This window comes from Ovis canadensis, chromosome Y, assembly GCF_042477335.2.
Source record: "Ovis canadensis isolate MfBH-ARS-UI-01 breed Bighorn chromosome Y, ARS-UI_OviCan_v2, whole genome shotgun sequence".
Classification (NCBI taxonomy): Eukaryota; Metazoa; Chordata; class Mammalia; order Artiodactyla; family Bovidae; genus Ovis; species Ovis canadensis.
Window position 1 is genome coordinate 3,608,905 of NC_091271.1, and position 22,263 is coordinate 3,631,167.

Here is a 22,263-nt window from a genome sequence, read left to right on the forward strand (position 1 = left end):
GGGCTTTCTATTTTGTTCCATTGATCTATATGTCTGTCTTTGTGCCAGTACCATACTGTCTTGATGACTGTGGCTTTGTAGTAGAGCCTGAAGTCAGGCAAGTTGATTCCTCCAGCTCCATTCTTCTTTCTCAAGATTGCTTTGGCTATTCGAGGTTTTTTGTATTTCCATACAAAGCTTGAAATTATTTGTTCTAGTTCTGTGAAAAATGTGGCTGGTAGCTTGATAGGGATTGCATTGAATTTGTAAATTGCTTTGGGTAGTATACTCATTTTCACTATATTGATTCTTCCAATCCATGAACATGGTATATTTCTCCATCTATTAGTGTCCTCTTTGATTTCTTTCATCAGTGTTTTATAGTTTTCTATATATAGGTCTTTAGTTTCTTTAGGTAGATATATTCCTAAGTATTTTATTCTTTTCGTTGCAATGGTGAATGGAATTGTTTCCTTAATTTCTTTTTCTACTTTCTCATTATTCGTGTATAGGAATGCAAGGGATTTCTGTGTGTTGATTTTATATCCTGCAACTTTACTATATTCATTGATGAGCTCTAGTAATTTTCTGGTGGAGTCTTTAGGGTTTTCCATGTAGAGGATCATGTCATCTGCAAACAGTGAGAGTTTTACTTCTTCTTTTCCAATTTGGATTCCTTTTATTTCTTTTTCTGCTCTGATTGCTGTGGCCAAAACTTCCAGAACTATGTTGAATAGTAGCGGTGAAAGTGGACACCCTTGTCTTGTTCCTGACTTTAGGGGAAATGCTTTCAATTTTTCACCATTGAGGATAATGTTTGCTGTGGGTTTGTCATAGATAGCTTTTATTATGTTGAGATATGTTCCTTCTATTCCTGCTTTCTGGAGAGTTTTTATCATAAATGGATGTTGAATTTTGTCAAAGGCCTTCTCTGCATCTATTGAGATAATCATATGGTTTTTATTTTTCAATTTGTTAATGTGGTGAATTACATTGATTGATTTGCGGATATTGAAGAATCCTTGCATCCCTGGGATAAAGCCCACTTGGTCATGATGTATGATCTTTTTAATGTGTTGTTGGATTCTGATTGCTAGAATTTTGTTGAGGATTTTTGCATCTATGTTCATCAGAGATATTGGCCTGTAGTTTTCTTTTTTTGTGACATCTTTGTCAGGTTTTGGTATTAGGGTGATGGTGGCCTCATAGAATGAGTTTGGAAGTTTACCTTCCTCTGCAATTTTCTGGAAGAGTTTGAGTAGGATAGGTGTTAGCTCTTCTCGAAATTTTTGGTAGAATTCAGCTGTGAAGCCATCTGGACCTGGGCTTTTGTTTACTGGAAGATTTCTGATTACAGTATCAATTTCCGTACTTGTGATGGGTCTGTTAAGATTTTCTATTTCTTCCTGGTTCAGTTTTGGAAAATTGTACTTTTCTAAGAATTTGTCCATTTCTTCCACGTTGTCCATTTTATTGGCATACAACTGCTGATAGTAGTCTCTTATGATCCTTTGTATTTCTGTGTTGTCTGTTGTGATCTCTCCATTTTCATTTCTAATTTTATTGATTTGATTTTTCTCTCTTTGCTTCTTGATGAGTCTGGCTAATGGTTTGTCAATTTTATTTATCCTTTCAAAGAACCAGCTTTTGGCTTTGTTGATTTTTGCTAACACCGCACACAAAAATAAACTCAAAATGGATTAAAGATCTAAATGTAAGATCAGAAACTATAAAACTCCTAGAGGAGAACATAGGCAAAACACTCTCAGACATAAATCACAGCAGGATCCTCTATGATCCACCTCCCAGAATTCTGGAAATAAAAGCAAAAATAAACAAATGGGATCTAATTAAAATTAAAAGCTTCAGCACAACAAAGGAAAATATAAGCAAGGTGAAAAGACAGCCATCTGAATGGGAGAAAATAATAGCAAATGAAGCAACTGACAAACAACTAATCTCAAAAATATACAAGCAACTTCTGCAGCTCAACTCCAGAAAAATAAACGACCCAATCAAAAAATGGGCCAAAGAACTAAATAGACATTTCTCCAAAGAAGACATACGGATGGCTAACAAACACATGAAAAGATGCTCAACATCACTCATTATTAGAGAAATGCAAATCAAAACCACAATGAGGTACCACTTCACACCAGTCAGAATGGCTGCGATCCAAAAATCTGCAAGCAATAAATGCTGGAGAGGGTGTGGAGAAAAGGGAACCCTCCTACACTGTTGGTGGGAATGCAAACTAGTACAGCCACTATGGAGAACAGTGTGGAGATTCCTTAAAAAATTGCAAATAGAACTACCTTATGACCCAGCAATCCCACTGCTGGGCATACACACCGAGGAAACCAGAATTGAAAGAGACACATGTACCCCAATGTTCATCGCAGCACTGTTTATAATAGCCAGGACATGGAAACAACCTAGATGTCCATCAGCAGATGAATGGATAAGAAAGCTGTGGTACATATACACAATGGAGTATTACTCAGCAGTTAAAAAGAATTCATTTGAATCAGTTCTGATGAGATGGATGAAACTGGAGCCGATTATACAGAGTGAAGTAAGCCAGAAAGAAAAACACCAATACAGTATACTAACACATATATATGGAATTTAGGAAGATGGCAATGATGACCCTGTATGCAAGACAGGGAAAGAGACACAGATGTGTATAATGGACTTTTGGACTCAGAGGGAGAGGGAGAGGGTGGGATGATTTGGGAGAATGACATTCTAACATGTATACTATCATGTGAATTGAATCGCCAGTCTATGTCTGACGCAGGATGCAGCATGCTTGGGGCTGGTGCATGGGGATGACCCAGAAAGATGTTCTGGGGAGGGAGGTGGGAGGGGGGTTCATGTTTGGGAATGCATGTAAGAATTAAAGATTTTAAAATTTAAAAAATAAAAAACTAAAAATTTTTAAAAAAAAAAATGCCATTTCACCAAAAGTGAGATTGTGAATATTTAATGGCCTCAGATGAACCTCCAAATTGTGCATAAAACGGCAGGGAAAATTGATAAAAGTTGTGTTTTCAGATCAACCGACGTTCTACAAAATTCGATACCTACACAAACGGTACCCACAGTGTGTGCACCAGGGTGAGGTTTATGACTACATGAAAAGCACTTTAAAAAGTGTAAAGCTATCTATCTTCTCAAGGTACAGAGACATGATAGTAATCTTTTTCTTCTTCTTCTTCTTCTTCTTTTTTTTTTTTTTTTAGGGATTTTCTTTTCTTTAAGGCCTCCCTGGTAGCTCAGATGGTAAAGAATCAGCCTGCAGCGCAGGAGATCTGGGTTCATTTCAGTTCCTGGGCCTGAGAAGATCCCCTGAAGGAGGGCATGGCAGCCCACTTCAGTATTCTTGCCTGGAGAATCCCACGGACAGAGCAATCAGTCAGCTACAGTCCATGGGGTGACAAAGAATCGGACATGACTTAGCATTCCCGTATAAGTCCTGTGCACCTCTCATTTGGCAAATAACCTCCAACACGTGAAAAAACTTCCGAGTTTGAATACAGCATTCACAGTCTTTGCTGCCTTCCTTTCTCTGATAATTAGCTAACGTCGTCACGACATCCATGAACTTGAGTTTAAAGTCCAAGCTGCGTTCCTTACTGGTGAAGAGCCTGGGCTGTGAACACACCATCTTCCTTTGAATCTAAGGATTGCTGCTACCTCGTCCCTTAACCTTCCTTATTTTCAACACCTCTACTGTTAAAACAGAAATACTGTAGGCACCTGTCCCCTTAGGCCTCTTGAGGATGTCAACACATTACTGACCTGGGGTGGCTTGTACAGAAAGTAATGCCTGTGGCTGGCGATTTGTTATGCAAGTGAATACTGGAATGTCTCCGGTCAACAGCTTTCGATAAGTTGCCAAGATAAACAATGACCACGTGCAAAGAAAAGTGTGTTAGTCATTGGACCATGTCCGACTGTCTATGACCCCCATGGACTGTAGCAGGCCAGGCTCCTCTGTGCATAGAATTCTCCAGGCAGGAACATTGGAGTGGGTTGCCATTCCCTTCTCCAGAGGATCTTCCTGACCCAGGGATCAAACTCAGGTCTTCTGAAATACTAGGCAGATTCTTTACCGTCTGAGCCACCTGGGAAGCCCCAGTGTATGGGTAGCCTGGACAAATTTGAGTCTTCATCTCTCGAGTTGTATTCAAACAAACTTCTTGCTGTCGGACACATACCCAAAGGAGGCTCTTTGTTGGAAAGTTTCAAGACATGACCACAAACACAAAACCCAGTAACATAAGCAGCTGAGGTCAAAGAAATAAACTCAAGTGTTTCATTTCAGGAAATACCCTCTTGTTGCCAATTTCACCATTCAGAGCACCCCTGCACCACTGTGTTCAGTGTCAGGCCAAGGGAAATGTTCCTGTTGGGGACACAAAATCTGTTCCCCAGGAGAAACCACAAGAAACCGGTCCATAATCGACTGAGTTTACCACGGGCTATCTACATCAAATGTATCACTTAGCTCTGAAAGCGAGAAAGGCGTCTGAAACTGGGAAAAGAAATACGACAGGCCACCTCCAAAGAAAGAATGGACGCGTAATTATTTGCACAAAGCATTAGAAAATACTGTGATATTTTATTATTAAAAATGCTGCTGAAAAGTTTATACATATGTGTCCAGCCATATATATCTTCTATCATTACTTAAGGCAAAATCAAAAACAAAATCGCAAAATAATAATCCGAGAAACCATTAAACCCTGCGTGCCAGTGAAGTTCAAGAATAAAAGCCTAGGAAAGTTTTTTTTTTTAACTTATTTTTTTTCTCATTTTTCTTTTTTATAGATACCAAGTATATTTTATTCTCATAGAACTCTATGAAGATTCTATAACTTCTTTCCATGTAGAAATAAGATATCATTTAAGGTGTATTAAATTGCTTTTGATCATAACCCTTTGTAAAAGCTAAAGTTATTCACTTAACAAGAACTTTTTTTTTTTCCTTATCCAAATGTCACAAGCCTGATACATTACTGTGCATATTGCTAGCAGAAGACGCTTGGAAATACTAAACAAATACTGGAATTCACATTACAAACATACCAGGTCCCACAAGGCTGTCGAGTGCCACTTCCTCCGTCGTTTCCTGGACAGCCTATTTGTTGTGGCTTAGCTGGGGTAATAAATACAATAGCTTGCAGCAATGGTCTGACAGGAGCTTTAAAACAGGATGAACAAAAACCTTACCCACGACACCTCTTAGCTGCATGAGCCTGCACTTCACTCTGGGCAAAGTTGGGCTTACATTTCACGTACGTCTATACACAGACTCGCTCTTAAAATCTCAACCGAGATGAACAGCAGAATTTACTGGGAGATCGGTCTGCACAGACTTCCTAAGAACTCTGTTTTTCTGGGGGTGTGGGATGGAGGGGGCGGTCATTTTCAAAGACTTTGAAAAGGTACTGCTACAGTTTCAGTCTAAGGGTTCCGGTAATCAAAGATTGTAGCAAGGGACAAGGAATTTGGACCGTCTTTCTTGAGAATGTGCACCTGAGCTGAATTGCTCTGATAACCACGCCCCGAGACATCCTCTTTGGCTCCTATTTCCTGGCGCGGCAATAGGTTTTCGAAAGCCAAGACGTCAAGTCACCGCGGCTGCTACTGTTTTCCTTTAACGACACCTGCGTGATATCCCTTAAGGAAAGCTAAAAAGACAGTAAGAAAATCACTTGGTGTCAGAGGCGCCAAGATTCTCATCCCCACCTCACCAGTGAACAATGCATGAATATTTCCGGGTGTTATCTTGACAGTCAGGCCATTCTCTAACTTCCTGGATAACCCCCACAAAGCACTTGAAGTGTTTTCTCCCTTCCTTGGTCTCTCTCTGATAGTCCCGGATCAGTGACGGATACACAAAGGGCACAGAAGATAATCGTTTCAGACAAGCGTATGTTTTACCCTGTAAATGATCGAAAGAATTCAAAAACAACAACAACAACGAAACCCCGCTTACTGATAAATAAGGGACTTAACTGCTTTTACCAGAAAGGAAAGACACATGCCCCCCTCCTTCGATCTGATTAGCTAAGCTGAACAGGTATTTCTGCAGCTGCTGGGGAACACAGAGCTGTATTGACTCAGCACACCGCAGGCCCACCAAACACAAGCTTTCTTTCTCCCTTTTGGCAGGACCCTGGGTGTGGGAAGCGACTCTTCCTTAACAGATTCAAAGAGGCACAGCTACAGAAGGAGACTTGTATTCTGTTCCCCACCCCCTCCCCTCCCAGGCCCTGCGGTTTCTCTGCATGCGCGTGTATCTAAGTCAACAAGCTTTTAAATAGACTCCACGCTGGGGACCCTTCTTGCAGGGGGTGGGGGAGCGGTTGCAACTTCATGAAGTGTTTAACAATACAAAAATAAAAGTTTGCCTAAACAAAACAAAACAACAGTCTCCTAAGAATCCCTTGGCATGCACTTTCCAGCCCAAAAACAAAACAAACAAACAAAGAAAATAGGGAGAGAGCCTGGTCACAGGGACGGTCCAAGTCCGCCGTGTGACAACCATATCCTCCTACAAGTGAAACGCCTTAGAAAACCCCGTGTCCGTTGGCCACAAGGATTTAAGAAGAAGCCCCTCTGTGTCTTGGCGGGAAAAGAGGTGATATGACTAACGTATATACCGATTTATATACATACAGACCACTAATGGAGAGCACAACCTTGCTAAAAGCTCTTTCAAACTGAAAACACCAATAAAAGCGCTTTTTTTTTTTGCTTTTTTTTGTTTGTTTTCTTTTTCTCTCCACGTGTGTTTGTTTAAACTCACAGCTATATACATTTTCTTTCTTTCTTTTTTTTTTTTTTACAAAGTTTCTTAAATATAGTTCAGGCTGGCAAAACATCTCTTTGCACAGAACTCTAGGTATCTAACTGCATAGTCTGTTCATTTATTTTAATAATAAAATTCTACTTTTCCTTCTTTTCTGGATTACTGCTCCGTATGCTGGGTAAAAGCCCACAGACTCTTTTTTTCTTTTTGTTTTTCACTTAAGGAGAGCCATCTGTCGTGTGGCACATAAAGAACTTTATTTTTTAACTGTGATAAAAAAAAAAAAATTTAGTGTCCCCGGCTGAGTTCCAGAAGGGTGTCAGCCTCTATGGTCACGGTTGGAAACGCCCAGGTCCTTGATATATCGACGTCCTTGTCGCACTAAAGTCGGCTTGGATGGTGGTGGATCTTAAAAGCAGAACTTGTAACAGCGAATGGATATGGTTTCACATTTCGTAGGGTCGAAAGTTGATCTCGTGGTACCGGGAAATGCCAGCATGGGAGGTCTGCAAAGACACAATGGTTGCCCTTTTGGGTTGTGTGTGTGTGTGTGTGTGTGTGTGTGTGTGTGTGTGTGTCTTAAGCCAGTGGGATGAAACACATTCCTTGTTTGGAGATGGTGCTTCTTTGTCCGTCTTCCAGTTGCAGGGGGCAGGGTGGCGAGAGGGCAGGGAGGGGAGGGGGGACTGCAGAGCTATACTCTGGTGGTGGAGTGTCCGTGGGGAATGTTTGTGCTGTTCTGGCCTCCGCTGAAGGTGTTGAATGTGTGGAGCGGCTGCATACCCGTGAGCGTGTTTGGGATCATGGTGATGGTGTTGGGGGTCATGAGCGGGATGTCGTCGGGGGACCTGCGCAGCGTGAGCGTGTAGTCCGGTGGGCAGGTGAGCCTCAGCGTGTCGTGGGCCTGCAGCGACTCGCACTCGTGGTCCAGCTGCTTCATCTGCAGGGACATGATCTCCTCGTTCTGGATGTGCGCGATGTCGTTGGCGGCGTTCCTCTGCGGGCTGGGGCGCCGGTGGGTCTCGTGGCGCCGCTTGTCCTTCTTGTAATAGAGGGCGGCGAAGGCCAGGATGTTCAGGAACAGCAGGGATGCCCCCACGGCGATGGTGACGCTCAGCTCGGTGGAGTAATCCCGTTTGGTCTCGATGAGGACCGTGGTGTCCTCGGGGCCCGTCTTGTGAGGGTCCTTGGAGTGCTTGGGGTTGCTGTTGGCTGGGGTGATGGCCGGGCGTTTGGTCGTGGGCCAGATCTTGGAGGGCGACCGCCGGGTCCCGTAGGGGAAGGACGTCATGTCCGGAGGGGGCACCTTGGTGGTGGTGGACACGTACTGGAATATCTCGTTTAAGTTGTGCAGATGTGGGACCAGTTCCAGCCAGAAGGCGACTTTCGTGGCCCGATAGTGATCCCTCACGCGGGGCTTCAAGCCGATGTGCAGATACAGCTGGTCTTTGGGGTTATACTTGGACCAGGCCACCTCCTCGAAGCGGTTGGGTTTTGTGTGAATGAACTTGGTGTCCTGTGGGACAGGCTGATTGGGGTCACTGAGGACAGAAGGGAGAGAGAGAAAAGAAAAGGGAAAAAAAAAAAGGTCACACTCTTCTGCATGTCACAAGTCAATTTTAATCAAGCAAAACGAAATGACGGTCAGATCATCTCACGTGTTTATCGATACGTGCAAAGTACTGAAGTGGTTTAATCCACATGTGCCTACCATTCTGCCTTGTCTATAAAAGAATCCCCTCTTACCCTAAAATACTTCCCAATGAAACTACGATACCGTTTCTGTAACATTTCTATATTTTTAACGCATCCAGTTGTCTTCCAAACTTGGGAGATTTTTCAGGAGGAAAACAAACACGTGTCTTGGATATGTTTCAGCATTTCAAATTTAAACTACTTCTGTTGGAAAATTTTCAGCATTTCAGGCTGAACCACTTTTGGAGTCACTAACCTCAACCAGAGAGTGATCGGCCCCCACAAGGCGGGGGACGGGGTGGGCATCTGGCAATACCTGGAGATGTTTTTGGTTGTTATACATGAAGGATGGTGTCATGAATGAAAGTAGATATCATGATGACTGTCAAATGCTCTCCAGGGCACAGGACAGCTCCCCCCCACAGCAAATACATTTTTCATCCCAGATGTCAACAGTATTAAACTTGAGAAATCCCGATTTAGAGATTGTTGCCCAAAATGTGTACATTCTCTTTCTTCCTCAAGAACTGCTACTTAGGTAGATGGATATATATTGCAGTTATAACTATTAAAACACATTAAAAATGCAAAAAAAATCTGGCTTCTGTCATTACAAACTGTTAATAAACAGAAATATGCATCCACTGTTTGTGCTATTAGAAATACGGATATAGCTTGAAAATCTTTTGAGGATTGAGTCACTTGGAGATGAAATAACATTCCGTTGATGTCTTAAGTTTGGCAAGACAGTGCTTTTAGACACGCTCAAGTCAACGATTTTAGGAGAAATACAAGATGCAGTAAATTGGGGTTTTTATAGATTTCAAGTGTCCTGGGCAACTATGCAACTGAAATCCCCTGTGATGTACATGAACAGCCACAGGCAGAGAGACAGTCATCAATATTGAAAGAATCTCTGTAAAACATGGTACTTGAAACATGGCTGCCAACCAGTTTTTTTTAAGGTAACAGAAATTCCCCTCAAAGGTATACTCTAATTTCTTCCAATTTTTTTTTTGGGGGGGGGCTTGGTAAAATGACCTGTAAGACAGATTTTGTCTTCTCCTGTTTGCTGGTTAGGAACATCTGAGATTGTGCATGATAAAAAGTCATCTCGTGGATAGCAGTGAACTCTCAGAAGTGGTGTGCAGACCTAGCTTGCCCTGGTGTATTGTACTGCCGTGGGTGCCCTAACCTCTACCTTCCAGGCAACGCCTTCTTGGCAACACACTTATAAAGCCACCGCCTCTTTGCTTATGTGCCAGAAGGCTGGGGCACCAGAAGGTTCCACTGGAAGACCCAACGTCTGCAGACATTCCCAGGTGGCATGCAGGCTTCAAATGATATCCTTGACTCACAGATGCAGGTATTGCCATAGGAAGGGCTTTAATCCTCAGTCTGAGGCTGTCAACATCATGAACATACATTAAGCTGTGCCTCTCTCCCACTTCACAAGTTGGGAGATCTCGAGCAAATTCTTAAACCTCTCTTAGCCTGATCTATAAAGTGGATATGAATATTGGGAATGGAATTAAGTGAGGAAGCCGTAGTATTCCTGGTGTATAGCAAGAGCGCATTGATACATCAGCATACCTACAAACTGGTAGGGAGAGAAGACTATAAATAATAAACAGTATATATCCACAGTATAAATCTCATGTGCTTAGTCGCTCAGCCGTGTCCAACCCTTTCCAACCCCGTGGGCTGTAGCTCACCAGGCTTCCCTTTCCATGGAAATTTTTCAGATAAGAATCCTGGAGTGTGGGTTGCCATTTCCTCCTCCAGAGGATCTTCCCGACCCAGGGATCAAACCCACATCTCTTCTATATCTTGCATTGGCAGGTGGGTTCTTTAACACTGCATCACCTGGGAAGCCCACAGATCTTATACTAAATACTTTATACAGCATGTTCTGCATAAAAGTATACTGCCTATTAGCATATACGGTACGCCATATACTATACATGGAGTATCTGCATAACGATACTGTTTGATACACTGTAGACTGTATACCGTATACACTGTTTTAAAGAATATTGCATGTATCATAGCGTATCTGCTACATTATATACTTCAAATGGTTTATGTATGTCAAAGTGTACTCTATACAACAGTATATATGTGTTATATGGTATACTTTGTATATAGTGTATTTTTATATACTTATATAAAATGTTTCATATATACTCATATGGGCTTCCCTGGTAGCTCAGATGTTAAAGCATCTGCCTGCAAAGAGGGAGATGCAGGTTCAGTCCCTGGATTGGGAAGATCCCCCTGGAGAAGGGAATGGCAACTCAAGTACTCTTGTCTGGGAAATCTCATGGACAGAGGAACCTGGCGGGCTGCATTTCACAGGGTCGCAAAGGGTCGGACAGGACTGAGTGACTAACATTTCCACTTCCCTTTCAGATACACTGTATACCACAGTATAGATGGTTCTCTGTATGTTTATCATTAGAGATGGTGATATAGCATCACTTGACTCAGTGGACATGAATCTGAGCAAACGCTGGGAGATAGTGAAGGACAGGGAAGCCTGGCGTGTTGCAATCCAGGGGGTTGCAAAGAGTCAAGCATAACTTAGCAACCAAAAAATGACATACTGTATATAGTGTGCCCTGTACAAAAGGATACTATGTGTATCATAGCTTATATGGTTCACTCTATACTGTATGTAATAAATGCTGTATCACACAGAATATGTGTATTATATACTGTGGATACAGACGGCAGCCCACCAGGCTCCCCCGCCCCTGGGATTCTCCAGGCAAGAACACAGGAGTGGGTTGCCATTTCCTTCTCCGATGCAGGAAAGTGAAAAGTGAACGTGAGATCATTCAGTCGTGTCCGACTCTTCGCGACCCCATGGACTGCAGCCCACCAGGCTCCTCCGTCCATGGGATTTTCCAGGCAAGAGTCCTGGAGTGGGGTGCCGTTTCCTTCTCCAGATAGTATAAACAGCATAGATCGCATGAAATTGTACTGTATAACGGGCTTCCCTGGTTGCTCAGACTGTAAAGAATCCACCTGCAGCACTGAAGACAGAGGAGACTCGGGTTCCATCCCTGGGTCGGGAAGATCCCCTGGAGAAGGGAATGGCAACCCACTCCAGTATTCTTGCCTGGAGAATCCCAGGGACAGAGGAGCCTGGCGGGCCTACAGTCCGTGGGGTTGCAAAGAGTTGGACACGACTGAGTGACTAGCACTTTCCCTTTTCCCATCTTGCGTATTACAGGACTTCCTGCCTGCTATATATGCACACGGATAGATGGATAGATACATACATGACCTACACATATGATTACATATGTGCCATGCAAGATAAATAAATTGCAACTGCTGTGCTCCTATTAGTGACATGAAAAAATATCAAAACATATGCCATAAGCCTTCTTGTCCATGTGTTCATGTAAAACCGTTGATGTATTCTAAAGTAATCTGCCTTTGTGCTTTTATTTTTACATGTTTAGAAAAAATGTTGGATGCAACATAGCACCTCGCATTCTCTTACTTGAGTCTTCTGATATAAAGTGTTGCAAAATTCCTATTTAATTGGACCTGCCGTGGAGACATTTTTATAAAATAAAACTCAGAGGCTGAGCGTAAGAACTGACTTTTATTGTTCTAAAAGCAATGAAAGGGAGTGAGGATTCCTACTCTTTTTGAATTGATCTGATTTCACAGAATCAGGCCTTCCGGTTCTACTGACTTTTTCTTAAAGAGATGGCATCTAGGAAGGAGTGTTCATGTTAGATATGTGGCTTTTCTTTTCTTTTCTTTTCTTTTTTTTTTTTTGGCATTTGGTGTACATTTGAAAGGTAAGGAAAACACTATTTTGTTCTCAGAGAATAAAGGATTTTAAAAATCCAGATAAGTACGCGTTAGCCCCGGAGCAATCTGTTAAAGTTCTTGGCCATGCACCGTCAGAAGCCTTAAACGGAGATAAACTCGGGTCACCTATGGAAGGAGGCACATCACTTTCCTGTGTCAAACACTCTGAAGAAAGCAAGATCTCTACGTGGGGTACCAGGGCCTTGTTTTTTAGACTTTCCTTCAGCACACCGTGTCATTTAATTCCCAGAGGCAAAACTAAAGATTAACATGATTAAGGAGAGAATGAAACAAACACATCTTCTTTCGAAAGGTCCATTTTCACCCGTACTATTTCACTTGCAGCATCACCTTGGCAGCTGACAGTTAAATGCGTATTCGGGGTCTTGTGGCTTATTTTATTTGGGAGAGACGGGTAACATGATTTCTTTACAAACACCAATGACCCGACCCCTCTGCCAGGCTCCTCTGGAGGTTGGTACGAGGTCTGCCTCACCCCGAAAACAAGGTCGTGCTTGACTATTTTCCCTTAGACGTCTGAGAAGAAAATTACCCCCTACACCAAGAATCACGTGTTTGGTCCATCCCGTACCCCAGGGAGTGATGTTCACTCACTGAGCTTAAAATGCTTCGGGACAACAAAGGCCACGTTTAACACCGGACTTGGGCTGCAACTGTTTCAAAGCCATCTTCTCCATTTCTCGAGCTCTGCAAAGATTGTGCAGAAGCAGATGCAGAAATTGAGCACAGGATATGAGCAAAGTCAAGAGGAGAGATGACATCTGAAAGCCGGTGCAAAGCGTGTCATTCTACCCACTCGACCTAATATAAGCTTGCCTTTCTTACACCATACACACTGGCTTGTTGGCCAAGCGCGTCCCCAACTTTAAATTCCAAGAGGCTCTGAGTCTTCAGAGTAGGATACTTGCAAAGTACCATTCACGGCCGTGATTTCTGTTGGGACTCTCATTCTGCCCTTTCTTATCCAACACGCAAAAGCCAAATTGCATCGGTCCTTGATGGACACACACCGCATTTCTAGAGACCGGTCAGGACCAACACCATCCCGTCTAAAGAGGTGGGAATCTGTGACAAAGAGCTCCAATCTGTGTGGTCATTCGTAAACCTTGGGATGAGCTTTAACCTTTCCTTGACAGTACTTCTCAAGGATCATGGAGCTCTCCAAGGAGCTTAATACTTAAATTAAGCTCTAGCTTAATACTTAAATTCAAGCTTAATAATTAAATGTTCTGGCTTCACTGTTTCCGCCCCCCCCCCCGCCCCCCGCCCCAGCACTGTTTCAGTAGTCTTCTCACCTGGATGGTTGAAACGGTCTCCTAGCAACAAGAGCATCCTCCTTCCATCCTTCCCTCTTGTCTATCCCTCCTTCCTTGTCTGCTTCCTTCTTCCTTCCCTCCTACCCTGCCTTCCATAACTGCTAACTCACCATCCCCACACTGGTTTTTTGTGCTTAACAAAGAGCCTGTGCCATACCACAAGTGTGTAGGTTTACGCCTACAAGGAAGGCCAGAGCTGTCAGCTGTGGTCAAATGCAAAAAGCAGCCAAAGCGTTCACTTCATCTCGGCAGAGGGAGGAACAACCAGGAACACGGGAGGCTGGTAACAAGGTCCCGCAGATCCAAAGTTCCACCCAGTGATCGCATCTAAGCGTGCTTCAGTTCAGCACAATCCTTTCTTCTCGGTCACATGTAGGGACAGATGACATCACATGATATTCTCAGAACCACAGGCTCTCTCAGCGCCCGCGGGGAGCAGCGGATGGTAGTCAAGTGTTTTCAATCATGTTTTGAGAGTCACTGCCTCAAGATAAGGTGTGAGACCCCGCATGACATCAGAGATGGTTTATCCCACGGCTGCTCCTGAAGGGACATCAGATAAAGTGTGAGACCCCTCATGATATTAGAGATGGTTTATCCTATGCTTGTCCCTGACTGTCATCAGATAAGGTGTGAGACCCCTCTTGGCATCAGAGATGGTTTATCCCATGGCTGCCCCCTGACTGACATCAGATCAGGTGTGAAACCCCTCATGGTATCAGTTAAATAAACTGAAGTATTTTAGAGTATTAACTAGCGACCACCCGTGAAGCCGTGTCATCCTTTGGCAAACATCTCAGTCACTGTCTCTGCCATCAGCTCGGTCTCCCGTTTTCTGCTTAATTAGACACCACTGAATAGTGGTCCTCCCCTGACCTGCATCTGAATTTGCATGTTTGCGCTGTAGGTCAGAGGGAGGTCTGAGCAACTTCCTTGCAAGATGACTCGAGTCCCTCCAACGGCCTTTCAAACGAGTTGTCAAAACTCACTGCACTAACATCTCCAAAGATGATCTCAGCCACGCTCCACGTGGACCCCGGGAGCCAAAATTGCTCCTGCTTGGGTAAAGTCCAGATTCTTCAGACTAACTTCCAAGGCCACCCAGCAGCCTCACCTTGCTATTGCAATGACATCTCTACCTGAAGTTTTGGACTCCGGTGAGAAGATGGGGCTATTTCTCCAAGCTACATCCTTATCTCTTAAGTCTTCTCTACCAGTGACTTTATGAAATCCCAAAGTATCCTAAACACATGCCACTAATGGCCACAAGAAGAACCTGGAGCAGCGATCAAGCCCAAGTTACTTTGTATCTCCAAGGCTACGTTCCTCAGATGAGGGGCATGGGCCACAGGCATCTCGCCCAATGATTTTAGAAAATGGAATTACAGCGTCAAAAACCACTCAACGCTTTACCCTGATATTCTGATTATAGTTAAAACAGATCTAGAAGATTAAACAATTTCCCTCAGGTAAACACTTTCAATACGTAGAAGTAATTCAATTTCCCTAAATGAATAAACAAACCAAAAAAAAAAAGTTGTACCTAAAAACAAACAAACAAACAAACAAAAAACCACTCAACATTTCGAACACTCAACATCTGCAATCCTAGCTTAGTTGCCCACAGGTGCTGGTTAAAGCACCCATTTGGTGCAAGTATTTCTCTACCATCTTATGGCATTAATGAATTCCCTTTACCTTTTTCTTTTTCTTTTTTATAACAGTGAGAGAGAATTCATCTCAGAGCCGTTGGCAGGCGAGAACCGCTAATGAGAGTTTAATGGCTTTATCTGGATTTTTTCAGTTTTCTTTAATGGCTCCGTTAAACGGATGATGAATGATCCTAGCTTTCCATTTAAGAAAGTCATGCAAAAACTTTTTTTTTTTTCCCCAAAACACATGAGAGAAATAGAAAGTGGGTGGCCCTCACAAAGGTGAGTCATGATGTTGTTTAGATATTATGGAGTTACGATGGGTGAGGGTGTTGCCATCAGGGATGGGCACGGCTAGAGTGCGTGGAATGTTTGTGTGAAGGTCCTTTGCTTCAAGGGAAGGCAAAAGTTGCCAAGAGCAGCCGTGTATCTGAGTTCCCGGATATAACTGGACATTTGTCCTGCCTTCAAAAGGGGTTATGCAACGAAGTGCATCCCCAGCAAATTAAGACATGCTTAAGCCTTAACCCCCAGGTCCCTGCAGGGTGATGTTATTGCAAACAGGGTCATTGCAGGTATGCCCCCAGTCAAGGGAAAATGAGGTTATACCAGGACTTCGACTGGTTAGGACTCTGTGTCTCCACTGCAGAGGGCCCAGGCTCCATCCCTGGTCAGAGAATTAAGATTCTGCAAGCCAAGGGGTGTGCCCAAAAATTGAAAAAAAAAAAAAAAAAGATGAGGTCATACTGGAGCAGGGATGAACTCCCAAACCCATATGATTGGTGGCCTTATAAGAAGGTGGCCTTAAAAAAAAAAAAATAAAGAATGAAACAACGGCGCCTGTGGCAATGTGGGGCATGGACCTGCGTGGGGGTCACTGTACGAAGTGAAGTAAGTCACAAAGAAAAAGATAAATACCATGTGATATCAATTATATGTGGGATCTAAAATAGGACACGAATGAACTTAGCTAGGAAACAGACTCACAGACATAAGAGGAGAGACTCATGGTTGCCGAGGGGGAGGGGAAGTGGGGAAAAGGACCGGGTAGGACTTTGGGGTTAGCAGATACCAACCATTATGTAAAGGAAGGATAACGCAGAGCTTAGGCACCGATAGTCAATATCCGGCGATAAACCAGGAGAAGGGTTTCCCTGCTGGCTCAGGGGGAAAGAATCTGCCTGCTGATGCAGGAGATGCAGGTTCGATCCCTGGTTCGGGAAGATCCCCTGCAGGAGGAAACGGCCACCCACTCCAGTATTCCTGCCTGGAGAATCCCATGGACACAGGAGCCTGGCGGGCTGCAGTCCACGGGGTCGTAAAAGAGTCAAACGTGACTGAAGAAGACTTAGCACACAGAAGATATACTGAGCACTTCTCTCAACTGAAAAAAAAAAAAAAAAAAGCTAGACATGTGCTAAATGAGGAGGGCATGGCCACCCACTGCAGTATTCTTGCCTGTAGAATCTCAGGGACAGAGGACCCTGGCGGGCTACGATTCCTAGAGTTGCAAAGTATTGCACGTGAATGAGCAACTTAACAACAAGAAAAGCAAAAAGAGAATGAAAAAGAAGATGAAAAACCAGGTGTGTATATATAATATATATATATGTATAATTGAATCACTTTGTTGTACCGCAGAAATTAACACAACATTGTAAATCAACCATATTTCAATAAACAGAAGAAGTTGACCATGTAAAGACAGACATGCTGGGAGAGGGCCGTGTGATGAGAGATCCAGAGCTTGGAGAGACGTAGCTTCAAGTCAGGCTGAACCAGACAGTGCCAGCAAGCCACCAGGAGCTGAGAATCATCACAGGAGCAGCCCCCGACAGGTCTTGGATAGAGGTGAACCAGCCCCGAGATCCAGAGCTTGGAGACGTAGCTTCAAGTCAGGCTGAACCAGACAGTGCCAGCAAGCCACCAGGAGCTGAGATCATCACAGGAACAGCCCCCGACAGGTCTTGGATGGAGGTGAACCAGCCCCACCTTCAGTGTGGACTTCACACCTTGAGATCTGTGCAACAATACACTTATGCTGTTGGAAGGCCCACTTTTGCTACTGTGTCGCAGTAGCCCCAGGGATCTAATAAACACGGCTACGTGAAAACATTGACACTTGCTGACTCGACTCAAATCATCTCCCCGTGGAACACAGATCCTCGTGGTGACAGACGAGCATCTCTACCTGCAATGACTGTGACCTTCCCTGCTTCCCTGCCGTCTTCTTTAGATCAAACTCATAAAATGGGAGCACTTGAAGCGGGCCTTCACACACAACCGTTTGCTGCTCAGGAAAAAACTCAAGTTCTTTTCCTAGGAAGTTAAAACCGAGAAACCACTTCCCACCAGAGAAAATGTGGAAACACGAGAAAGAAGGAAAGGCTTCTCAGGTGACTCAGACGGTAAAGAATCTGCCTGCAATGCAGGAGACGTGGGTTCGATCCCAGGGTGGGGAAGATCCCCTGGAGGAGGGCATGGCAACCCACTCCAGTATTCTTGCCTGGAGAATCCCATGGACAGAGGAGCCTGTTGGGTTATGGTCCATGGGGTCCCCAAATCTGCTAACCCTCTTAACAGCAACCCATTCCAGTATTCTTGCCTGGAGAATCCCATGGACAGAGGAGCCTGTTGGGTTATGGTCCATGGGGTCCCCAAATCTGCTAACCCTCTGCACCTCCCCTCATCCCCTCACCAGGGCTGTGTGAGGCTGCAATGTAGCGGGTCCAATTCAGCTCATAACTCACCCCCACTGCTCCCCCGCTGCCAGTGGTCGACAGGAAGATTTAGCATCTTCGTTTTAAATTCAGAACCAGGAGCTCAAGGTTAATGACAGAAGTACACACAGGTAGAACACAAAGACACCTCATTATTTCCCACAATTAAGTTACTCGACAAGAGACAATGAGAAGATTCTGTGATACTGGGGGCTGCTTGAGATGTTGGGGAGTGTTTTATCTCACTGTCTGCAGAGAATCTGCTCCAGGGAACGTAGGTGGACCCCACTGCGTATGGAACTCTTGTATATTTTTGCTGCATTTAGCCAATAAGCTTTGTATATATGTACGTGGAGAGATATATAGATAAATCTAGGCAAATACATAAAATTTATGTATATTAATGAAATTAAAGTGTATGTACTCTGCTGTGCTAAGTCACTTCAGTTGTGTCTGACTCGTTGTGACCTCCATGGACCGAAGCCCACCAGACCTCTCTGTCGTGGGGTTTTCCAGGCAAGAATACTGGAGGCGGTTGCCACTTCCTCCTCCAGGGTAACCACCTCAGTTCAGTCCAGTCGCTCAGTCGTGTCCGACTCTTTGTGACCCCATCAATCGCACTGCACCAGGCCTCCCTGTCCATCACCAACTCCCAGAGTTCACTCAAGACTCACATCCATCGAGTCAGTCATGCCATCCAGCCGTCTCACTCTCTGTCGTCCCCTTCTCCTCCTGCCCCCAATCCCTCCGAGCATCAGAGTCTTTTCCAATGAGTCAACTCTTTGCATGAGGTGGCCAAAGTACTGGAGTTTCAGCTTCAGCATCAGTCCTTCCAAAGAACACCCAGGGCTCATCTCCTTTAGAATGGACTGGTTGGATCTCCTTGCTGTCCAAGGGACTCTCAAGAGTCTTCTCCAACACCACAGTTCAAAAGCATCAATTCTTCGGCGCTCAGCTTTCTTCACAGTCCAACTCTAATATCCATACATGACCATATCCTTGACTAGACGGCCCTTTGTTGGCAAAGTAATGTCTCTGCTTTTCAATATGCTATCTAGGTTGGTCATAACTTTCCTTCCAAGGAGTAACCACATAGCGATAGTTAAAAAACATTTCAAGTATCTAACCTGGGGATGGTTAGTTAGCCTTTGAAAAACTGGTCAGTCCACAAATCCAGAAATGGCTACCAAAAGCCTTTCAAATTATCAGCTCTCCCAGCAGACCATTAGCACTAACGAGTTTGGAAACCAACAGAAAGGAGTATTAAAGTGTATACTTATATATACATGAAATAAATATATTTGCAAATATATGTGTATATCTATATGAAATACAGGTATAAATATTTATATATAAATACAATATATTTGTAAACATGTATAAATAAATCCCATAACTCATATGGAGAATGTTATGTGAGTACCCATAACGTATATGGGTGTGTATATATATATATATATATCTTATATATACACAAACAGGATTTCTCTACACTTATGAGATGAGTGTGGCTCAGACGGTAAAGAATCCACCTGCAATGCGGGAGGCCTGGGTTCAATCCATGGGCTGCAAAGATCTGCAAGAGAAGGGAACGGCTACCCACTCCAGTATTCTGGCCTGGAGAATCCCACAGAGACGGGAGCCTGGCGGGTTACAGTCCATGGGGTCGCAAAGAGTAGGACACGGCTGAGTGACTTTCACTATAGGCACCATTATATGTGCTAACACATATGTAATATATTTCTATACGATATACACTAACAGCATTTCTATATATTCATTATCAGATTTATTTCACTCCTTGGCTATGCAGTAAAGACAATTTCCCTGGGGTACATATATTTTGATAACCCTATTATTGACCAGACACCTCAAGATCCTGTGTAGATTGGAAACTCCAGGTTAACGTTCGATAAAATAGCCAAGTATGTCCAAATCTCCGATAAGACAAGGCCTTAACTGGATTTAAAACTCCAACTCAACTTTGGATGGAGCAACCAAGTATGTCTGAATCCCGAACAAGACAGAGTCGTACCTACCTTTGAAACTCCAACTAAACTCTGAGCGGAATAGGCAAGTGTATCTAAAGCCCCCACCGGACAAGGTCCAAACTGAGATTTGAACCTCCAGGCTGATATTCCACAGAATAGCCCCAGAATGTTTAGCTCCTACCCCAGCATGGACCAAATGGAGAATTTTCAACACAGCAGGAAGAACCACAATTAAAAAAAAAAAAAAAAAGGCCTCACAGAGAAGGACTCAGGGGTAAAGAAGAACTGAGGTCTCCCTCTCTGTTGGAGGCAGGGTGGTGGAAATGGCTATTCTCATTACCGGGTGGGCAGGTGCGGGCGTGCCTGTGGACCGTGGTGAAGCTGGGTGGAGAAAACGCACGCACAAGGAGGAACCAGACAGGCAATAGCGTGATGGCGGGGAGGAGAACGTACCCGGTCTTGGCAAAGTTGGTCCAGTATGTCATGACTACCGCGCTCAGCATCACATCGTTCTTGGAGAAGTTGCAGCTGAAGAGCTCAGTGGGACCGATCATGGGGATGCCGAAGACGTAGGGGACCTCGTCGCCGTGGGCCGAGTCCGCCCAGCTGGGCTTCATCTCGCTTTGGCAGTGGTGGTAGAAGGCGTAGAAGTAGGTGGGCGAGCCATACTGGGCGTGCAGGTCTGCGGTGGCCACGGCAGGGGCGACCCACTGGTGGTCCGTGAACAGGGCCACCAGCGTCTTGCGGCGTGTCTCAGGGTTCTCCTTGTCCGCCCAGTCCGTGTACATGAACTTGATGGTCTCCCGCAGGGTGTCTTTGCCCTCCGGGTACCCGTACAAGTTGTCCACAAAGTTGGACACGGAGAAGTCGAAGTCATTGGGCGTCACGCCGTCTTCGTGGTCCACGATGCCGTCGACGAACTTCAGCCCCTCGCCCTGGTTGACGCCCAGCATGATGTCATAGTTAAGGAACTCGCCCTGCTCCATGAGGATCTGGGGGTCGTCGGGGATGACGTCCCCATCGATGACGGGCCCAAAGGAGATGTGGTACGTGGCCGGGGTGATGGTCTGCTGGATGAGCTCCCGGTAGTTCTTGTTCCGCAGGCACTCCACCATGTCCGTGGTGTCCAGCATGTTGCAGCCCACTTTGTCTGCCAGGATCCGAGTGTACTTGGCGGGCTGATAGTTGACGGCCCAGCTGGACAAGGCGGTCCCACTCTGGATGATGGCCTTCTGGAAGAGACCTGCAGGGGCGAAACGGCGGACATGCAGATTAAAACCCAAGACACAGAAGGGCAGCCTTCCACCTGGCAAAGAAGGCTCTGACTGTCCCGCGCGGGCATGTGAGTTTCTGGATTCAGGAGCATTGCAGCCCTTTCAGCATCTCTCTCTCCTATCTCTCTGGTTCTTGGGCCTTCCCCTCCCCCTCTCGCTGGACTTGAAGGATGCTCCCTTGCACACACACCACAGTTTAGGAAAATGAAACTGCCTTTACACTCTGGCAGCAGTGGTCATAAAAGATACAGTCCCTCTCCTCTTCCCTGACTGTGTGCAATACGGCTCCATCCTGATGTTATAAACAAAGCTTCTCAGAGTAGTCACACCCCCGCCATCCCCTAAAACGTGCTTTGTGGTCATAAGAGGTCAAAGGCCGTTTTGCCTTCCTGGCAAAACCAAGTACCACTTTATTGGGCGGAGGGGATGGGGGGATTCCATCCATATCAGGTTCAGAGCATAACATTCTGGAATGCATTTTAATTCCCACACTCCATACACTGAAGGTGCTAAAAAACTGCAATTAAAATAAATCCATTACATTAGCTATTCCTAAAGAAACCTTCACTCGAATGCCCCCACTAAAACATACTTTCTTTTCAAAAAAAAAAAAAAAAGTCATTAATCTCAAAATGGCATCCATTCAAAACCCAGACTTTGGTACAACTTATCCTGCTATGTTTCAAACATGTCATTTGGTGAGAAATGGTTTTAAAACTTTTAGGCTGTTTCACAAGTAAAATTCTGTGTAGCTTAAAATTTAAGATCCGGCTCCAGTTTCATCCATCTCATCAGAACTGATTCAAATGAATTCTTTTTAACGGCTGAGTAATACTCCATTGTGTATATGTACCACAGCTTTCTTATCCATTCATCTGCTGATGGACATCTAGGTTGTTTCCATGTCCTGGCTATTATAAACAGTGCTGGAGCCGATTATACAGAGTGAAGTAAGCCA

The 22,263-nt window shown here is 44.4% G+C and overlaps 1 protein-coding gene across 1 annotated transcript in view; it reads right to left on the bottom strand.

Annotated features, from left to right (window-relative positions):
- Positions 1-6,741: 6,741 nt before the first annotated feature.
- LOC138431402 (neuroligin-4, X-linked) overlaps positions 6,742-22,263 on the bottom strand; it is a 397,040-nt gene continuing 381,518 nt past the window's right edge. Inside the window, exons 7-8 of the mRNA XM_069573501.1 lie at positions 20,485-21,274; positions 6,742-8,343 (exon numbers count right to left, since the gene is read on the bottom strand). Of these exons, the coding sequence (XP_069429602.1) occupies positions 7,497-8,343; positions 20,485-21,274 (1,637 nt within the window). The 3' untranslated portion in view covers positions 6,742-7,496. The remainder of the gene's footprint in view (positions 8,344-20,484; positions 21,275-22,263) is intronic.